General features: G+C 44.6%; 1 protein-coding gene across 1 annotated transcript in view; it reads left to right on the top strand.

The window, feature by feature from the left end:
• The first annotated feature begins 390 nt into the window (after positions 1–390).
• The window catches only part of fstl1b (follistatin-like 1b), a 69,154-nt gene continuing 48,226 nt past the window's right edge, over positions 391–21,318 (top strand). The window contains exons 1-2 of the mRNA XM_072685496.1: positions 391–495; positions 636–692. Coding sequence (XP_072541597.1) covers positions 493–495; positions 636–692 — 60 coding nt within the window. The 5' untranslated portion in view covers positions 391–492. The remainder of the gene's footprint in view (positions 496–635; positions 693–21,318) is intronic.

Raw genomic sequence — 21,318 nt, 5'->3', positions numbered from 1 at the left:
GACAGTTACGCTGTACAATGAAATTCTTACTTTGCTGTCCCTCCATTCGCCAATAGATAAAGATAACAAAAAAGAAATTAACAAATAATAATAAAAATATATACAAAATAAATAAAGTATAATAATATAAGTTGAAGTAAATAAAATTAAAGTAAAGTGGTGGTTAATACAGCTAACAGTGCTTTAATATACAGTTATATATGCTAGTATATTTTATTTTATACTTTATATTTATGTATTTGTATTTTTCTCAGGATTGCTACTTAACTGAGTTGTACTCTGTGCAAAAACACAAAGCCCCACAAAGACAGGAATACACACCTGAGTGTGTGTTCTCCGGTTCCCAGCGTTTTCATTGGCCACGTCAGGGTGGGGGAGGGTCCAGATCCAGTGCAGATTCCTGAATCCTGAGCTGCGAGTTTCCTGCTCGAAGTCCCCCAGCAGAAGATCAGCGCTGAGAGCCGCACAAACCAGCTGGAGCTGCACGGAAAAATGGTGAGAAGAAAACCCCCAGAGAACTCTCCAGATCTCCTGCCTCTCAGATCCACACGCTGGGCTGTGATGGTCCGCTTGCTGCTCCTTTTCTCCTCTTTTCCTCCTGCTCACCGTCCCTCTCTCCTCCTTCTCCGTTACAGATGTTTCGAAGTGTCCTCCTGGGCGCCTTGCTGGCCATAGTTTGCTGTCACGCGGAGGTGAGTTATGCAGGGAGGAAGGGGGGTCTCGTGGGGGTCTCGTGTCGTTTGCTTTAGAAGTGTGGAGAAGGTTACTTGCATGGGAACCGCCTCTCATTCCAACTTGACTGTAGTTCGGGTCGTCCTCGACCTCCTCCTGGGCAGTGATTGCTGTGTTGGACCGACTACTTCAGGACTAAATACTGAGCCAGTCTTCTGCTGGATGGTGTGGAGGTCAGCAGACTCGAGCGTTCCTGAGGAGTGTCCTAATTCGTGCTTTGATAATTATAGTGGCTGCAGTGAGGTTCAGGTCTGAGCTGCTGAGAAGGTCTGAGAAGATGTGTTACTAGTCTGTTAGTCAGCAAAGCTAAGTCTGGACCATTCGAGGAGATACGTGGGAAAGTGGTGCACACATAAACACTAGGTCCAAAACCAGCATGGAAACTTTGGGATCTATACCAATACTATACTACTATATGTCCAAATATTTGTGGACACCCCCTGTCAAATAAATGCATAGAGCTGCTTTAAGTTGCACCATTTTGCACACACTCACTCACTCACTCTCTCTCTCTCTCTCTCTCTCTCTCACACACACACACACACACACTCACAGCTTAGCATAGTCCCGTCTCTGTAGAGAAGTACTGCCAATAGAATAGGACTCCCCTCCCAGCATTGAGCTGTGGAGCAGTGGAACCACTGTGTTCTCTGGAATGATGATTGGTGCTCCATCCAGTACTATGGAGATGAGTTGGGGAGTTGAGTGGGCATTGCGGTGGGTTTGCAATGCTCTTTCTTGCTGAATGCAATCAAATGCTCACAGCAATGCTCCTCCGAAGTCTAGTAGAAAGCCTTCTTCCCTGGACAGTAGAGACAGTTACTCTATGCTCTTTTTCTAATTACCTTGATTTTGAAAGAAACAATGAATAAGCAGGTGTCCCAATACTTTTGTCCATATAATTAATTTATAATATATATATTTGGAAACATTTGTTGTTATAGGATAAACAATAAGCAGGTAAACTAAGCCGAAAAGACTAGCTGTGGTATTGAGAAAGGGAACAAACAAACACACACACACACAAACACACACACACACACACACACACACACACACGCATAATCAGTTCCACAGATCAAGGGTGCATGTTTGTGTTAATGGTGGGATGTTAAATATGGGCAGATAACACCAAAGAAACCAGACTCTCCTAAGACTAGTGTCTTTCCTTGAACATACACCATTTCATTCATTATGACACTTGCAAATAGAGATGATGATGGTGATGATGATGGTGACGAAGATGATAAGGAGCAGACTGTAAACTGTAAACGCACGCAGCTGTTAAACCTAAGCAGTGAAGTTTACCAGACATGACTGGTGCATTGAGCTGCAGCCTCAGATGGGACTTGGATGCTACTTCAGCCCTGGCTCCTGTACATGCTCACAGACACTGGTGCCAAGTTATGAAGCTTTGCAAGCTTTGCTGAAACCACATGAGAGGGTCCATGCTGTGGTTCTGAGTGTGGGATAGGTATAGTAGGAATGGGTCTACAGCTTGTATGTCTGCTTGATGATTTGATGGCTGCTTCCCCATGAAAATGTGTTTTGTAGGTTCTCCAGCATTGTAAATATCAGTCTGCCATATCCACAATACACCATCAGAAGAAGAGGCCATGTTCCGTGGGCTGGAGACGTGATGGACAACTGAGTATCACCTGAGAATAAGAATGAGGACATTCTGGCATTTTGGTGACTGGACACTAGAAGGATGCTTTTATCCGGCTCCCGTTTGCCCACACGGTCACGAGTGAGAGTCTGAGCTGAGTGCTAGCTGGTGTTAGATTAAGAGCATATTCCAAAGCTCAAGGTTCATGCAAAGGGACTCCTTTCACCATGACAGGATAACTGATAAAACATTCAAACTGAGACACGGGCAACTCTTAATGGGTGTTAATTCACCACTTACCCCCGCCCCCTCTGTACACCCACACCACCACCCCCCATATCCCCACTTCCCAGAGATCTTTGCTTATCCTTTTCGCTGTGCCGAGCCCAGCGGCAGCTTTGCAGCCTGTCAGATGTTGCGTTCCCCCAGGGTATGACGGGCTGCTTACACAGACATGCTCTTAAAGGGTGTCGGCTCAAATTAAACCCCACTACCTTACCCTCTGTGAGCTCGAATGCCCCCCACCTTTCTCACACACACAAACACATACACACACACACACACCCACACAAGTCTAGACTGGAGAGAATTTGTCTGAAGGAGAGATGGAATGGCCGCATTGTGGGATAAGGGAAAAAGGAAGACAGAAATCTTCCCGTATAAAAGCATCGTGGCTTTGTGGAAATGTATGTGTGAGGAAGTGCGATACACTGTGTCCAAATGTTTGTGGACACCCATTCTAAAGAGTGCATTCAGCTACTTTAAGTTGCACCCATGTGCACAGATGAAACATGAACCTGCTGGCACCAGGCCTGATATCAGGTGTATAAAGCCTTGAGCTGTGGACCGATGAAAAGGCCGGTGTTCTTTAAAATTATGGTGCTCCAGCCATTACTTTTGGGACGTCTTGGGGTGCTCTTGTTGCTCCATACAATCAAATCCTTACAGCAATGCTCCACAATCTAATAGAAAGCCGTCTTAGCTGGACAGTAGAGACAGTGACTTCAACAGAAGCAGGATAAACTCTTGTTCCAATACTTTTGTCCCTATAGTCTACATTTTTAATATATATATATATATATATATATATATTGTTTTTAGGGTTTTGCATTCCAAGCATATCTATTTATTAACTCTGGCCCTATTGATTGAGTAGTATGGTCAACCAGCTTGCTCAGCCAGTTTGGTCATGCTACTAATGCCGGTTGCTGGTCATGCTGTTTAATAGGCTTGGTCATACTGCTTGACTAGTCTGGTCAAGTTGGTCATGCTGGTACCCTTAGCTGGTCGAGAGCTAAACTGGTCAGCCAGCTTAACCTATTTAACCAGCCTCAGCTGGCCGTACTGTTTTTTGAAGGGCTTTCCGGGGTGATGGGTGTTTAATGGTCTTTCTCAAGGACGCTTTATTGGTTCTATTGTTCATATTTTCAGTGGATATGCTTTATTTATATGAATGTCTGCTACAGTATGAAGGCTGACTCGCTCTTGCTCATGGCAGGCACATTTTCAGCAATTAAACTGGACACCGTTCCAAGAACTGGGTGGATATAGGTCCCCCAGAGTGCAAAAACTGTTGTGCTTGCAGAAACAAACTCAAAAAAAAAAAAAAAAAACAGCTGACAGCTGAAATGGCCAGGAATCCTCAATTGGCCTAGTGCCCTTTCTAACCCAGTTTGAAATAGCACATTGGAATTAATAGGATGTTTTCACAGGCATAACAGAAGATGAAGTCTGTCCAGAGCATATACTGAAATATGAGCTCTCTTTTTCTCTCTCTCTCTCTCTCACACACACACACACACTCACTCACACACACTGCAGGAGAGAATAGATCTGAGCTCTTCTTGGCTTTGTTTTTTTCTGAGAGGGCTGAATGACACAGAGGGAAGATAATACAGTTATCTAAATCTGATCCTGATAGTGTCCTACTGATAGAGGGATAAAGCCAGGGAGAGAGGGAGGGAGGGAGGCAGAGAGGCAGTATTATGAGCGCTCAAGCTCCTGCCAAAAAAGATTCTCTGCCTGATAGTGGGAGAGGTCGAGATATGAAGAGAAAGAGAGATGAGGGGAGGGATAGAGGTGGGGGTGAGAGTGAGAGAGTGAAAAAGGCTCAGTGGGGGGTGTGTGGGGAAGATAAGGAGATGACATCAACATAAGGATGCGGGGAGGGGGGGTATGAGTTACACAGAGAGTATGAAACATGGGGTGAGCGAGCTAGAGAAAGAAAGAGAGAAAGAAAGAGAAGCAGGGACGAGGTAGAGCTTTATCTCTTCAGGGTAAGAGTAGCTGTGATGCTGCTGAAGTTCAGTGCTAGTCCTACAGTGGTGAGGGATGTGCTCTCACCACAGAACCCTCTTCTGCAATTAGACCTTATTGGCATGCAGACAGGAGCGTTACATTAGCATAACCAGATCGCGCAGGAATGGACAGGAAACACTCTGTAAAGGCAGATCTTCAAGAGATAGCTTGGCAAAAAAAAAAAATCCATTTTGCACTTCCTGAAAATGCAGTCAGTTAGCCAAGCTGTGTTTGGTGTCCAAAGGTTTTTATTTTCTTCTCTAGCTGGAGCTACAAGGCTGTTATGGCTAAGACGGTAAAAGCTTCTAGTCCCACATCCCACACTCACCTCAAACTAGGGCTTTGACTCGGAGCTCGTTGAAATATTACGTGCTCGGACAATCATTTATATTTTTGGCGCTGTCTCAAATTGCATAGAGAGCTGCTGTCCCAATACTTTTGTCAATATAATCTACATAGATATGTTGTTACTAGGCATGTGCATTCCAAGCATATCCATTCATTAACTCTTCCTGGTCATACTGGTTGGCTTGTCTGGTCAAGCTGGTCATAGTGGTGTACCAGCATGCTCATGCTGGTCATACTGGTCAACCAGCATGGCCCGCCAGTTTGGTCATGCTGCATAACAGGCTTGGTCATACTGCTTGACTATTTTGGTCAAGTTGGTCATGCTGGCAGACCAGTTTAACCATCAAACAAAAACATACCCTATGCTGGTCAAGAGCTAAACTGGTCAGCCTCAGCTGGCCGTACTGTTTAGCATTATGCGCACTGGTCTAAACCGTCCCACACTCGTCTCAAACTGGCGCTTTGACAAAGTACTTGTTGATACTAAGTCTTATCAGGTAAAAAATGAGCTGGTGCTTTCCTTTCTGTTGTGTGTTTAGCTTCAGTTGGGTTCAGCTGAGGTCATTTTTAAGGGAGCGGACGATGGAGAGGAGAGATGTAATGCTAGTGTTGGCTAGTGTTAGCTTTTAGCCTAGTGTGGATCTCTGATTGCTCCCCAGGATTTTGAGTTTGAGCTCCTCTTCTGTAAACACTGGCACTGGAAAAGCTGCAGTCACGAGACCTGGTTCACGTAGCAACCCATCTTCCCATAACTAGCCCATAACCAGTCTGGAGGTGATGAGCTGCTCTCCAGTATCGACAACACCACATTCTCCTGTTGCAATACTTTACCATTTGGCCAGCTTTGACTAGGGATTTGCTAGTGGGCTGAGTGAGTGTACATTATGGGGTGTAAATATGCGTCAAGACTGTTGCTATCTTTTTTTTACGTAAACTTTCATCGAATGTTAAGAAGGGTTAGGAAGGGGAACGTTCCATTGAACGTTAAGACGGGAAAGCTGCCATTTTTGAGATACAAGGTTTTTGATTGACAGCAAAAATGAGGTAAAAAAGACAACATTGAATTGCCTTGCTGAAAACGGTGGCGGTAACCTTCTCGAAGCCTGAATGTCGCGAATGCATTTGTCTGTTATTCCCAGATAACAGCCTTCCTTATACTGTCAGATAGCCCATAAGCAAGTCTGTTTGAGATTACTTGAGAACCAAACACAGTTTGAGGCATCAGCTGTGCGATGAGCTACGGCCGCAGTTTGCATGCCGCTGCCGCGTTGCTCAAGTGAAAAGGGAAAAGCAGAGCTTGGATTTGAGCTTGAATATGAGCTTAGAGATGAGCTTGGAGATGAGCTTGTATGTCCGCAGATCGATTATATTTAGAGGATTGAGTAAACTACGCAGAACCATCAGTCTAAAGAGACTGCTTAAATGACAAATCCTGTCCCAGTTAAGAAAGACGAGTGTAAGGAAACCTGGCCTCTCTTTTTATTACCCCACAGATGTTGAGTCCGGTATTTCATCATGCTTCACTACAGAATGGCTTTAGTTTGGCTGCTAATTAATCTCTCCTTGAGTCAGTGTGGATGAGGGCGCTTCAGAGAGAGGACAGGAATGTGTTCCCTCAGGCTGTTTGTGCTCAGAGCTCTGAGCAGCTGGGCAGGGCTCGCGTTCTGGCTGCAGGCGATGAGGACCTGCTCTCTGTGGCAGCGCATGGCCTAGTTATACAAATAGCTCATCTATAGGGGGACTGAGGGCTCCTAAGAGAGAGCCGAAGACTCTGAAGGAGTTAATGAGCCACTAGACCTGGCTGTGTGCGTGGCGGGGACTTAATTTCACCTGTGGATGTTTTCAGATGTGAAGTGAGAGTGTAGCTTAATTTTCTCCTCCCTCACAAATCTTCAAGAAGCTGTAAGAAGCAGCATTTTGTGGCCGTTATACCTTAAAACAGCAGCGTCAGAGTCATGCTGATGCTCCACTGACTGTAATGGGGAGAATGGTGTCTCCTTCATTTGGTGGAGCTGCACAAGACCTCTCACCAGAACTGTGTAACGCTGCTTAACCTACTGGTCATACTGGTGTAAAATAAAAATCTCTCTCTGTATAAAAAGTGCTTTAGTCCTTCCATTGGCTTTATGACACTCTATTGTTACATTTTAAAATTTTTTTTAAATATTTATTTGTATATATTTTATATATTTTAATTATAGATATGTACATTCGAAAATTCAAATGTAATTTATTGTGTATATATATAACATTTTATAAATATATTTTAATAAATATTATATTTTAATTATATAGATTTATGTTGTATACATTTTATATATTCTTATTAAAGATATTTTAATGTAAATTTTAAATGAAATGTGTTGTGTGTATGCTTTAACATATTTAATCATATATATATTATTATTATTCTTTTTCATTTATTATTAATGTATATTTAAACACTTTTTTTATTTGGTGAACTATTCAGTTTCTATTTTCTCTTATTTTCTTCTCGTGCACATTGAAGGACACCCATCTGATTTTTTTTTTTTTTTTTGTCCTTGTGCAATGACAGGAAACGCATCCAATTCAGTCCAATCCAATTCAATTCAATTCAATTCAATTTTACAGCCTTAGTACTGTGTGGCCGTCCCCGCTGGCTTGGCTTGAAAGACCCTCGTAATGAGATAGGAGAGCGCGAGGGATGAGCAGGCGGGGGAAAATTACACCAGCAAAAAGAGAGGCTGATACTCGTGCCCAGTGTGTTGCTTCTGATAGCAGGGAGGGAGTGTGGAGAGGTGTTTATGGGGGATGGAGCAGAAGGAGGCACTGTGTGTTTGAGTGTAATGTTGAAATGTATTGTAAATTCTCGTCCCAAATCAGATGATGACGGCCAGTAGTTTCTTGCTCATGCTGGATGATAAGTCATCTACACTAATGTAACAAAAACCAGTATCGCTGTGTAATGGATATATACATATAGTGTATCATATCTATCATGCAAAAACCTGCTACACCACATGGACAAATGTATTGGGACACCTGCTCATTCATTGTTTTTTTTTCCAAAATCCAAAAGGGTATTTAAAAAAAGTTTATCCTGCTGTTATTGGAGTAAGTCTCTACTGTTCAGGGAAGAGAACAGCGACAAAACCGTTAGTAAGGTCAGAATGTTAGATGATCACCACCCCACCTCATCCCCAACTCCCCAGAGAACACAGTTCCACTGCTCCACAGCTCAATGCTGGGGCCTTTATGGCCTTAAAGCCCACACCTTGCATTAGTTGTGGAGCCTGTAAATTTATGTCTATCTGCTCCATAGAGTCCTAATCCATTGCCAGTACGTAGGATCTAGACAAGCTGTGTGTGTGCATTTGCACATCTGTGTCAGCAATGGGTGCAGCTTAGCTGAATGCATTCATTAGAAGGGGTGTCCACAAACATTTGGACATCGTGTATTTCCATTTTTGCAGTAGATCCAGATACTATTCGGATATAAATTGCATGGTTATTCCCACTACGATTTCCACAGAACCATGCAAATCCAAACATCCCTTGCTAACGGCTTACTGATTAAGGTTTCCCTAACTCGAGATTGTGAAATTGGCCACTTTACGTTCATTTAGCTTTAACCACCACGTGAATGCTTTACCCATAGTACCGTGTGAACTATGTGTGCCGATATGGTGATATGTAAAAAGTGTAAAGGAGAATTTAAAGCAGCAGTATGCAAAAATTGGTATTTCTTGCTCCTGGACTCCCCCTACAGTTGGGAAGTGGAATTCTTGCTTTGAGCCACCACTAAAAGACCAGCTTATGTGCATTTCTGGACAAGCTGAGTTACAAAACCGACACTGAAAGTGAAAGAAGCATGTGGACTGATGTCGTAGAGTGATATTACAGGATGTTACACAAAAATGACTCTGGTTGCGAGGCATTACACAGCGCAACGCAGTTCTGGCAAGCACTTTCTTGGTTACAGGCTAAAATGTTACATAATGCTGCTTTAAGATTACATTTGGTGTCATTTCATGAGAAAAAAAGAACACTACAAACAAAGCTGTTTTATTAAAACCATCGCTTGGGTTTATAAGGTTCATCACCTTCATTAATGCAACTTTAAATCTCACCTGAAACCAAGTTACGCCTGAAAAATATTGTCATATACTGTTTTCTGTAATGTGTGTCTCCTCTTGCTTCCATGTTCGCCGCCTTCCACCTCTTCTTCACCCACATGTCACCGTTCCTGTTTCCTTTTGTGGCTGTTGCTCAGTGTAGGAGTGTGAAGCTGCTCTGCTGTGGCACATTAGTGTTTGTTTCTCATTTCTGCCTCTTTTATCTACATTGGGAATAGGGACATAACGAGAGAAAAAATGACTTCAGAAGACTTGGGAAAACTCTGAGGAGTTCAGGGCCATTATTCACATTTCGGTTTGTTTAGAGGCTGTCAGTGACACCGACGTCTCACAGCTCCATGACTCATTAACTGCATTATCATAATGTGCAGTTAAAGAGGTGCAGATGGTTACTCAGGGAATACGAGTGCTGTTTGGGGCATTCTCTCTTTTAGGAATACAACAGTGGCCTGTGCCGGACTGTGCGGTGGTGGGGAGTGTAAAGAAGAAGGCCTTTGTGGGGAATGTGGGTGTGGAAATGAGCGCACTTCCTTTTGCAAACACACGTCAGCCATTAGCGAGGCATAACCCTCACCACAACCCCCAACTGAGAGAACTGCTGTCTGGGGAGCTCTCAGCAGTACTGTGTAGACCTCATGAACCACCAGGCCTGGAACAGCGTGGAAAAGAGGCCAGATAGAGATAATGAGAAGGGGAGGGGGAAAGGAATAGTTTGGCATTGGAACAAATGTACACAATCACCACCCCCACACCCCTTTCTTACCCCAAATGTAAGAGCCAAGACATGTTTGGTGTAGAGACTTCAGGCTTTAGTTTGGCTGCTTCTATTGTTTTTTATAAAGCTTTATAGTCTACACTATTGTCCGAAAGTTTGTAGACACATGCTCACTCAGTTCTTCCGAAATTGAGGGTATTATAGAGAGTCTGGGGACTCTTCCATTGCACTCAGCCACAAGTGCATTAGCGAGGTCTGGTTAATGATGTTGGATGATTAGTGTTGGATCACAAATTCCTCTCCAGCTCATCCCAAATGTGTTGGATGGAGCTCCATCATTCCAGAGAACCCAGTTCTACTGCTACACTGACACTCGGCATTGGATATGGTGATCTTAGACTCATGTGGGGCTGCTGTACAGTGCCCCATTGTAAAGTAAATACTTTCTGTGTTGATTACACAAGATGTGTGTGCAAGTTGAATGCCTACAACTTGTATTCTTTGGGAGTTCATTAGGAAATGCTATGGTTATATGCAGAACCATAACAATTGTAACACACCAGTGAAACAAAGGCCGATACAGAGCAGTCGACTGACCACAGCTCAGTTTCTCAACAGCTTCATTGGACACAAATGGTTGAGAAAGTGTCGAGTTTCATGTGACGCTCACTTTTCCGTGGTTTGAACTGAACCAAAACATCCCAAGTAACATGACCCTGTGGGGCCTGTATGGGTAGCCCAACTAGAAAACCAAAAGTTTTATCCTCGGCTTCCATCTTGGCCCCAAATATGGATGCCCACCTGGGTCCGTGATGGGACCAGAAGGGGTTAAGCATGGGACCCATCTAGGTTGTACACTGCACATTGCGCCTAGATGGGACCCATGTGAGATTAAGTTGGGCTGTAACAACCGGGTTCATTTGGGAGGCCCTGCTGGGTCCCAGTATGTACAAATCCACTTAGAGTCCATGCCAACCTGAAACCCACCTACCCCATGTTCCACCCATATGAACACTGCATGAGCATGTTGGTTGGGATGATATGCCGTAATGTCCAAAACATGGTGTGAAGCAAACTGTGCTCATCCAGCACCTTAGTAACCCTTCTTTATCAGTTATGTAGAAATGGAAAACACAGAACTGCGTAGCAGATTTGACACACTACCGTTATGGCTGACATAGACCTAGACTTTAAGTTAGCAAATCGCTCTTTCTCTTGTGCCCGGTATCAGGTTCATCTGGGGGAATAGGTCGTTTAGCTAAATTCACTAATTAGCAAGGATATCTGGATAGTTTTTGGAGATAGTGTACTCTTGCCTATTTCTTTAGAAGACATTGCCGTATAGTGCCTGAAACCACATAAGCAAGTCTGTTTAAGATGGCTTCAACAGTTTGACTTAGCTGAATGTCAGTGTTTGACCACATAGTTGCACAGTTTGCATGATGCTAATTTGGCACACATAAGCTTTAATTACTTGCAAGAAACATTTGGCTCATAGCTCCAGTGCTCAACCGAAAAAGCAAAGCAAACTTCAGATGCCAAGCCTGTCTTAGTTGATTGGCTGCATTTGGGATAGAAGGAGAACTGTGCAAATCTGACTTTTCTCCAGGCTAGTTCTTTAAGAAATAAAGAGGGGAAGAGATGAGTGGGTAAGACAGCCGAAGGAGGAGAACTCCTGGCTGTAAGCCCAGGAAAAATCAGACGTTGAGAAGAGTGAGGGAAAGGGCAAAGGAAGAGGGAGATGGATAAAGGAGGACTGAGATGGATAGACCCACTAAGAAAGAAAGAAAGGAGAGTGTAATGGCAGCAGAATGAGAGGGAGGACAGATAGGGAAAGTGTGTAATTAAATAGGCTGGAAAGGAGGATGTATAGACTGAAAGAGGCTGCCTCGTTGACACCCTGCGCTCTGGCTCCCTGCCCTACGCTGGCTCCAACCCAGCACCCCACACCCAAACCCAGGCACTGCACTGCTGTGTGGCCAGCAAAATGGCCTCCTTTGGCAGAATAGAGGACTTTTAGAGTCACTCAGTGATGCTGGGGAGCATATGGACTCGTGATTTATTTTTCTCAACAGGATGATTACACTAGCAGCAGCTGCACTGTCCTTGTGGTGACTATATGCTCGGGTACTCAGTGATGGGCTGATCATGTCTTAAAGATCAGCATAGGGGCCCACTTTGTAACAAGTCATATATTAAAAACTTCAACAGCCTATGACCTGCTGGCGGCCCACAAGTGTTATTACAAACTAGCCCTTACAGTTTGTACCGAAGTCCCTGTAGTTACTGGATCAGTGGATTTCACTGCATTTCATTTCTTCGTTTATTTGACAGGGATAGCAGTCATTGATCAACAAACAAATCACAGTAAATGAGCCAGAGTTAGCCCTGAAGCTCTAATAGTGGATCCATTTAGGGCTGCTTATTGGCAAGACCTGGTGATAACATCCAAATCATAATAGAGGAGTTACAATTCAATATATTGTGATACTGTGAGCCAGACAAAAGTCCAGCCCTATCCTCATTATTAGATTATACCCATGGTTTTCAAAGAGGGGTTGGTGAACCCCTAGGGTACCCTGAACTATAGCCAAAGGATATAAAGGCCAATATGAACTGTGCTATGGGCCAAAGGAATGTGATCACTGACTACAGTTGGGTTGGGTTTTAGTGAGTACTGTGATACTAGTATGTAATCTGTATTAGCAAACAGGGCCATGAGCCTGGTTACAGTGCACCCTGATTACACCAGCAGAATGCAACAATGAGAAGAACAGTTGCAGAAGAAATCAATTGTGAGTCTAGACACTGGTAGCAGCTCAGTGATTTATATGAGTGGAGAAGAACTATTGGTCTCATTGGGGGAAAAATATAGTACACTGTGTGGACAAAAGTATTGGGACACCTGCTCATTCACTGTATCTTCTGAAATTAAGAGTATTTAAAAGCTTTTGTTGGAGAATCTGTCTCTTCTGTCCAGGGAAGGCTTTCTGCTCGATTTTGGAAGAGCATCATTGTGAGGATTTGATCGCATTCAGCGATTGTTTGGTCCGGATGTTGGATGATCACCACCTCACCTCATTTCTTACTCTCCTACTCCTCTCAAAAATATTGGATGGAGCACCAGTTGTCATTCCAGAGAGCACAGTTCCACTGCTCTACAGATCAATACTGGGGGGCTTTATACCCCTCTTGCCCACGCCTGATATTCTGTTCTATTGGCAGTACTCCTCTACTAGACAGTCTGTGTGTGTGAGCATTTGCAGATCTGTGGCTTTCTCACTCCTTCCATTGCTCATTCTACAGACAATTTGGAGTAAAAAAAAGCTCCAAGCAAATCAGAAAGAGCGAGCGCCATAGCCTTCTGCAGCAGCTTGCCATGCCTGGGTGTCTCACATGTGACTCTCTAGCATATCTAGGGGTTAATCTCCTAGCCCTGAGCAAGTGCCAAATAAGGGCTTGCCCTGTAACGGCTTCTACACTTACACACACTCTCCTCCTCTGCGTCTTTGTGATGGTGTCATGCCGAACTCTCTCCAGAGGCATTCGGACAGGATGACCTCATGCTGTAACGGCGTTCCATTCAAATGAAGAACAGGAGAGCACAAAAAACGGATCAGCTCCTCCGTCGATGTTCTCTCTGTTTCACTGCCCTTTTCAACCGTCGCCTTTTGTGTCCTAGAAGCAAAAGGAAGAAGGACAATCAGAGTACGAGAGTGAGTGTGAAAGAGAGAACACCGCACATCCCAGAACAGCTGATATCCCTTCCTTTCTTTACTCTTTTTTTCCTGTTTTTTCCGTACCCTCCACTCCATTTCTTTTCCTCCTGTCCCCTTCTCATTTCCCCTACTCTGCTCATTTCCCACCCCTCTTACTCTAGTCCTTCTCTAGTCTTTAGTCTCATCTCCAGGTCTTTCCCTCATTTTGCCCTTTACCTCCATTCCTTTCTGTTCTTTCCCCTTGTTTCTTTCTCTTTTGCTTTTCCCCATTCCTTTCCCTCTCTTCTCCCATCTTCCCTTCTCTGTCCTTCTATCTCCATTCCTGATACCTAGACTTGTATCTCCATGAAGATACCAGGACAGAGAAGGAAAGAGACCGGGAAAAAAATGGTCCTTTCCCTGTCTCATCCCTTCTCTGTCCTGATATCTCCATTCCTTTCCCTGTCTCTTTCCTTCTCTGTCCTGGTATCTTCATTCCTTTCCCTGTCTCTTTCCTTCTCTGTCCTGGTATCTCCATTCCTTTCCCTGTCTCTTTCCTTCTCTGTCCTGGTATCTCCATTCCTTTCCCTGTCTCATCCCTTCTCTGTCCTGATATCTCCATTCCTTTCCCTGTCTCTTTCCTTCTCTGTCCTGATATCTCCATTCCTTTCCCTGTCTCTTTCCCTCTCTGTCCTGGTATCTCCATTCCTTTTACCTGTCTCTTTCCTTCTCTGTCCTGGTATCTTTGCTCCTTTCCCTGTCTCTTTCCTTCTCTGTCCTGGTATCTCAATTCCTTTCCCTGTCTCTTTCCTTCTCTGTCCTGGTATCTCCATTCCTTCCCCTGTCTCTTTCCTTCTCTGTCCTGGTATCTCTATTCCTTTCCCTGTCTCTTTCCTTCTCTGTCCTGGTATCTTTGCTCCTTTCCCTGTCTCTTTCCTTCTCTGTCCTGGTATCTTTGCTCCTTTCCCTGTCTCTTTCCTACTCTGTCCTGGTATCTCCATTCCTTTCCCTGTCTCTTTCCTTCTCTGTCCTGGTATCTCAATTCCTTTGCCTGTCTCTTTCCTTCTCTGTCCTGATATCTCCATTCCTTTCCCTGTCTCTTTCCTTCTCTGTCCTGGTGTCTCCATTCCTTTCCCTGTCTCTTTCCTTCTCTGTCCTGGTATCTCCATTCCTTTCCCTGTCTCTTTCCTTCTCTGTCCTGGTATCTCCATTCCTTTCCCTGTCTCTTTCCTTCTCTGTCCTGGTATCTCTATTCCTTTCCCTGTCTCTTTCCTTCTCTGTCCTGGTATCTTTGCTCCTTTCCCTGTCTCTTTCCTACTCTGTCCTGGTATCTCCATTCCTTTCCCTGTCTCTTTCCCTCTCTGTCCTGGTATCTCCATTCCTTTTACCTGTCTCTTTCCTTCTCTGTCCTGGTATCTTTGCTCCTTTCCCTGTCTCTTTCCTTTTCTGTCCTGGTATCTCCATTCCTTTCCCTGTCTCTTTCCTTCTCTGTCCTGGTATCTCCATTCCTTTCCCTGTCTCTCCTTTTCTGTCCTTGTATCTCCATTCATTTTTTTCTCTCTCTCACAAATGATCCTCTTTTTCCCCTTTCTTGCTCCCTCTCTCCCAGCTTTCCCTCTCTCTCCCTCTTTTCACTCTCCTTTTACCTTTTCTTGCACTTTCTAATATGTTCCTTTCCCTTCTCACTTTACTTGTATCTCCATTTCTTTGCCTTATTTTCCTTGTGGTACTGCCTTTTTCCTCCCTCTCTTTCCACAGTTTTTCCTCTTTCTCCCTCCTTTTCTTCTCATGCTCTTCCCTCTTTCTGTCTTTCCTCTACTTCCCCTCTATTCTATTTCCCTCCTGTCTTTTCTGATGTCCCCCTGTCATTCCCTTTGTCTCATTCCTTCTGTGCCCACAGCTTACACAAAGAGATGTCTGGCAGTAGGATGCTCAGTCACTCGCCGCAATGGCATGGTGGAATATCTGAGTCTCAGAAGGCTGTAATGATGGTGTTACTTTTTGTTATTCTGTATTTATTGGCATCAAGTAGGGATGCACTCTGGCCCCTTTAACAGATGTTGTGCCAGTGAGCTGTAAATTTAACTGAGCTCATAAAAAAAAAAACAATCCTGAATATAAAGATACAGTAGAGGCCCAAACGTTTCCAGAGATCATGTCTAATTATGGGGATTCGTCTTCTTTACCCAAGAAGTGGTAAAGTGGGTGCACTTTAGTTCACTGATTTAATGGACTGTCTGGGTACTTTTGGCCATGTGGTGTTTGCAGGGAGTGGTGTCCTGAACATGCAGCCTGTTTGTTTTTAGCAGTTCTGGCCGGAGATCCTCAGGCTAGTTTATTAGTCATAGTTCCTCTGACCTAAATAACACAGAGTTTTGGCAGGAGACTAACCCAAATAAGAGCGACCCGTGAGAGAGTGTAGCTGAGAGGAATTCACCCCGCACCCCCTCGGCCCTCAATTCCTCCCACCCTCAACTTACTCCTTGTTCTGTCTCAATCTGTCACTCTGTGTCCTTAATCCCCCCCCCTCTCTCTCTTTCTCTCTCCATATCTGTATCACTCTCTTTCCCTCCTCTCCTTTCTACCCCCTCTCTCCATATCTGTCTCTATCTCTCTCTCCCCTCCCTCTTTCAATAGGAAGCATGTGTGTGGAGCTGGAGCAGCATTTCTGTAAAATGACTCTGTTGTTCTGGTCATTTGTCATAAAGCTTGTCATGGTTCTGGTACTGAAGCGTAGTCGATGTTGAGGAAAGAGTGAACAAACAGGGAAAAAAATGAAGAAATTAATGAGAGGCACTTGTAGAAGAAAACAAAAGCATGATGTCACAGCTGTGTAATGAAGAACACACTTTTGATGGTCCTGGTTAGGAATCGCATCATCCTTTACAACAGAAAAAAACACACACACACACACACTCTCTCAGCAGATTGCTTCCAGGCTTTCAGCACATGCAGACCGCTCCATTTTCACCGGACAGGCCTTCTGGTGAGCGGGAAACAAGATGGCAGCTATGGTTGGAAGAGGTTTGACCACTAGCTTTATGTAGATGCAGGTACATGTAGACCAGTCGTGGTGGTGAGAAGGCGGGACTTAAGCAGTTTGACCAATGGTACATGTAGATACAGGTACATGTAGGCCAATAGTAATGGTGAGAAGGCGGGACTTAAGCAGTTTGATAAATGGTAGATGTAGATGCAGGTACATGTAGACCAGTCATGGTGGTAAGAAGGCGGGACTTAAGCAGTTTGACCAATGGTAGATGTAGATGCAGATACATGTAGACCAATAGTAATGGTGAGAAGGCGGGACTTAAGCAGTAAAACCAATGGTACATGTAGATACAGGTACATGTAGGCCAATAGTAATGGTGAGAAGGCGGGACTTAAGCAGTTTGATAAATGGTAGATGTAGATGCAGGTACATGTAGACCAGTCATGGTGGTAAGAAGGTGGGACTTAAGCAGTTTGACCAATGGTAGATGTAGATGCAGGTACATGTAGACCAATAGTTGTGGTGATGAGAAGGTGGGACTTAAGCAGTTTGACCAATGGTAGATGGAGATGCAGGCACATGTAGACCAGTAGCAGTGGTGAGAAGGCGGGACTTAAGCAGTTTGATGGTAGATGTAGATACATGTACATGTGGAGCAATGGTGGGGGTGAAAAGGCGGGACTTATGCAGTGTAACCAATGGAAGATGGCCTCCTTTCCTTTTCTGTTCCTTCAGTCTGTCCTCTTCTTTTCCTTCTGTCTTTTTCTCTTTTCCCTCTCTTCCTCGTTTCCCTCTTTTCTCTCTACTATCTCTGTTCACCCCTTCTTTCTTTCCCCTCCCTCTCCTTCTCTTCCACTACTTTCTTCTCCTTCTCTTTCCTTTTCATTTCTTCTCTCCACTTCCTATTCTCCCCTCTCCATTCCTCTTTTCTTTCTCCCTCTCAGTGTTTCTTCTCTTTCTCCTTTTTTGTTGCTCTTTCCGCTCTTTCCCTCTTTTCCCATCTTTCCCTCCGTTTGTCCCTTTCCACTCTTTCCCGCTCCCTTCTTTCTCCTTTTCTCTCCCTGTTCGACTCTTAGCCTCTCTCCTGCATCCTCTCTTTCCTTTCCAGCTTCCTCCTTCTCTTTCCTTATTTTTCCATGTTCTCCACCCTCCCCCATCCTTCTCTCCTTCTTTCCTTCTCTTTTTGTGTGTGTGTCTGAGTTTGTGTGTAAGAGAGAGAGAGGCTCGTCATGCTGCTCGGTCAGCAGCCCTGTCTAACAAGGCCATTGATTACACACACACTCATGTGATGGTCACTGTGGTGGTCATTACAGCCCTCCCATACAGGCACACTCACATGTCCTGAGAAACTAATGACTGGTCAGGGTGCTGTCTGTGTCTGCTTATTTAGTAACTCCCCTCTTCAGCTCTTCACCTACAGCAGCTGCTGTTTATCTGCTAAGCATCTGTTTAGAACTCAGGTAGACAAGGTCCTGAGTGTCCCTGAGAGTCCTGTGTGTTCCTCAGAGTCCTGAGTGTTCCCAAGACGTCCATGAGAGTCCTCTGAGTGTTCCTGAGAGTCCTCTGAGTGTTCCTGAGAGTCCTCTGAGTGTTCCTGAGAGTTCTCTGTGTGTTCCTAAGTATACCTGAGAGTCCTGTGTGTTCCTCAGAATCCTGAGTGTTCCCAAGAAGTCCATGAGAGTCCTCTGAGTGTTCCTGAGCGTCCTCTGAGTGTTCCTGAGGGTCCTCTGAGTGTTCCTGAGGGTCCTCTGAGTGTTCCTGAGGGTCCTCTGAGTGTTCCTGAGCGTCCTCTGAGTGTTCCTGAGCGTCCTCTGAGTGTTCCTGTGTTCCTGAGAGTCCTCTGAGTGTTCCTGTGTGTTCCTAAGAGTCCTCTGTGTATACCCGAGAGTCCTCAGTGTGTACCCGAGAGTCCTCAGTGTGTACCCGAGAGTCCTCTGAGTGTTCCTGAGCGTCCTCTGAGTGTTCCTGAGGGTCCTCTGAGTGTTCCTGAGGGTCCTCTGAGTGTTCCTGAGGGTCCTCTGAGTGTTCCTGAGGGTCCTCTGAGTGTTCCTGAGCGTCCTCTGAGTGTTCCTGAGCGTCCTCTGAGTGTTCCTGTGTTCCTGAGAGTCCTCTGAGTGTTCCTGTGTGTTCCTAAGAGTCCTCTGTGTATACCCGAGAGTCCTCAGTGTGTACCCGAGAGTCCTCAGTGTGTACCCGAGAGTCCTCTGTGTGTACCCGAGAGTCCTCTGTGTGTTCCTGAGCGTCCTCTGAGTTTTCCTGAGCGTCCTCAGTGTGTACCCGAGAGTCCTCTGTGTGTACCCGAGAGTCCTCTGTGTGTACCCGAGAGTCCTCTGAGTGTTCCTGAGAGTCCTGAATTTTCCTGAGAGTCCTCTGTGTGTTCCTGAGAGTCCTGAATTTTCCTGAGAGTCCTCTGTGTGTTCCTGAGAGTCCTGAATTTTCCTGAGAGTCCTCTAAATGTGTTCATGAGAGTCCTCTGAGTGTTCCTGAGTGTTCCTGTGTGTCCTGAGGGTCCCGAGTGTTCCTGAGGGTCCCGAGTGTTCCTGAGAGTTCTGAGTGTTTATTTGTTAGATGTTTGTCTGCTGTGTGCCATAATGTGTGTATGTGGTGGTGTGGGTAGGGGGTCAGTATCCTTTCAATAGAAACCTTCATCTCTGCCGTTCTCACACACACACTATAACAGAACACACACACACACACACACACACACACACACACACACACACACACACACACCACAACAGAACACACACACACACACACACACACACACACACACACACACACACACACATACACACACACACACACACCACAACAGAACAAACACACATGCAGATATAATCAAAACATGGAACACATGTACCACTAACCTCAGGACTGACGGATGCTGATACTATTTTGCATAAACCACCCCCCCACCACCATCACCTCTCACCACATCTCTCTCTCCCCCTCTCTTTCTCACTCTCTCTGTCGTCTCTCTACATCTCTCTCTCTCTCTCTCTCTCTCTCTCTCACCCTCTCACCTTCTCTGTCTCTCTTCATCTTTCTATACCTCTCTTTTTCTTTTTCTCTCTCTCTCCTTCTCTCTCTCTCTTACTTTCGGTCTCTCGCTCTCTGTTTACTTCTCTCTCTCCCTCTCTCTTTCTCTCTGTTGTCAGTTGTGTGTGTGTGTGTGTGTGTGTGTGTGAGAGAGAGAGAGAGGGGGCCAGGCTGTAGCTCGGCAGTGCCAGTGTGGCATCGTCATGGTAATAACACAGATTCTGTTTGACAGGCCTATTTGCTAAGCTAATGGGACTGAGCAACTTACAATCTAGATGGATGAAGAATGTGGAGAATCTCTCTCTCTCTCTCTCTCTCTCTCTCTCTCTCTCTCTCTCTCTCTCTCTCTACCTCTCTCCCTCTCTGGCTGTCTAGATCCGTCTCTACCTTAGTTGTTTGTTTTTCCCCACTTTGTCTCGCCCGCTGCTCCTCCTGTAATAAATTGTCCTGTGTTTGAGAGAGCTCATGCTATAAGAATGTGTGTGTGTGACTGCTGGACTGTGTGTGTGTGTGTTATCTGGTCAGCGCAGGGTGGTTCAGCATTAGGCAACTCAAGTCCATTGCTATGAAAAATTTCCCAAGCGTTTAGCCTTCAGTCTGTAATGGAGTAGAACTGAATAGTACAGATTGTGACTCTGTGTGTGGATCATTGTTTATGCTCGTTGTTTATGTAACTGACCATCTCGTCGGTCCTACGTCCAGACACTTTGCCCTGGTTCACTTTAACTCATTAACACCACAATGCTTCATCAGCCTCCTATTGCAGATCACACATTGAGCAGTCTTCTGGAGCTTTCTTCTGCTTTGTGAGCTTTGAGCTTCATTGGCTTTGTGGAACGTGCCGCAGTTTGTTCAGGAATAGATTCATGATTCATTAACTAGCTATATTAACAACAACTGTTTTGTCTATATGCAAATTAGCTTCTGATATGCAGATGAGCTCCTCTCTGATGTTTTGTGCTCTTATGCTGAAGAACCATCAGCACAGAAATGCTCAGAAATTCTTATGCATTTAGTCCAAAGCAGCCAAACACATCTTAGGTGCCAGGTTGCAGATAGTGAGAAGCTTAGCCATAGCACAGGCAAAGCGCCGCCGAACAGCAGCAAACACAACTATGATTATTCTAATTACTATAATTAAAAAAATATAACATAAGAGATGGATTACAGTACATCTAGACTGCAAACAGGCTTTTTAAACTATTTATTTAGATCTGTTTTTGAATAAGGCATCTTTCACTGACTGCGAACTGGCTGTTTTCGAGCTGAAGTTTACGACATGTACAGGACTAGCATCGTAAGATAAGTTTACTAGAAGACCGTCTGCCTTTCTCTGTGTGAATTTAAAGCCATGTGATCTACAGTGGCTTTCTGTTCTCTCGATATGGCTTTCTGATATGATTTTAACAGTGCTCAAAGTCAGTGGATGCGTCAATGCCCGGGGCCGACGCTGGTGTGCGCAGAGCTGGGCAATATGGTGATGTTTTATCGTACCGTAATAAGTGTTATCATGATACACGATACACAATTACTTTCTAGGCATTTTGAGGATGTTATTAGTGCTCAGTAAACACAGATGAACAGCATGTTTTATTACAAACAGTGTAATTAGACTGTTTTAATTAGACAAAGTGCAGCAGATTGAATAAAAATCACTGTATTCAGTACGGGAGAATATGTGAATAGTAGTTTTTAAGAATCTCTCGCTACTGATGTATTTAGTATTTAGATTACATGTATCGTAATAAATACTGTGTATCATAAAA

The sequence above is a fragment of the Salminus brasiliensis genome, chromosome 8 (assembly GCF_030463535.1).
Source record: "Salminus brasiliensis chromosome 8, fSalBra1.hap2, whole genome shotgun sequence".
Classification (NCBI taxonomy): domain Eukaryota; kingdom Metazoa; phylum Chordata; class Actinopteri; order Characiformes; family Bryconidae; genus Salminus; species Salminus brasiliensis.
Note: the sequence above shows the minus strand (reverse complement) of the source record. Positions and strands in the feature narration are given on the sequence as shown.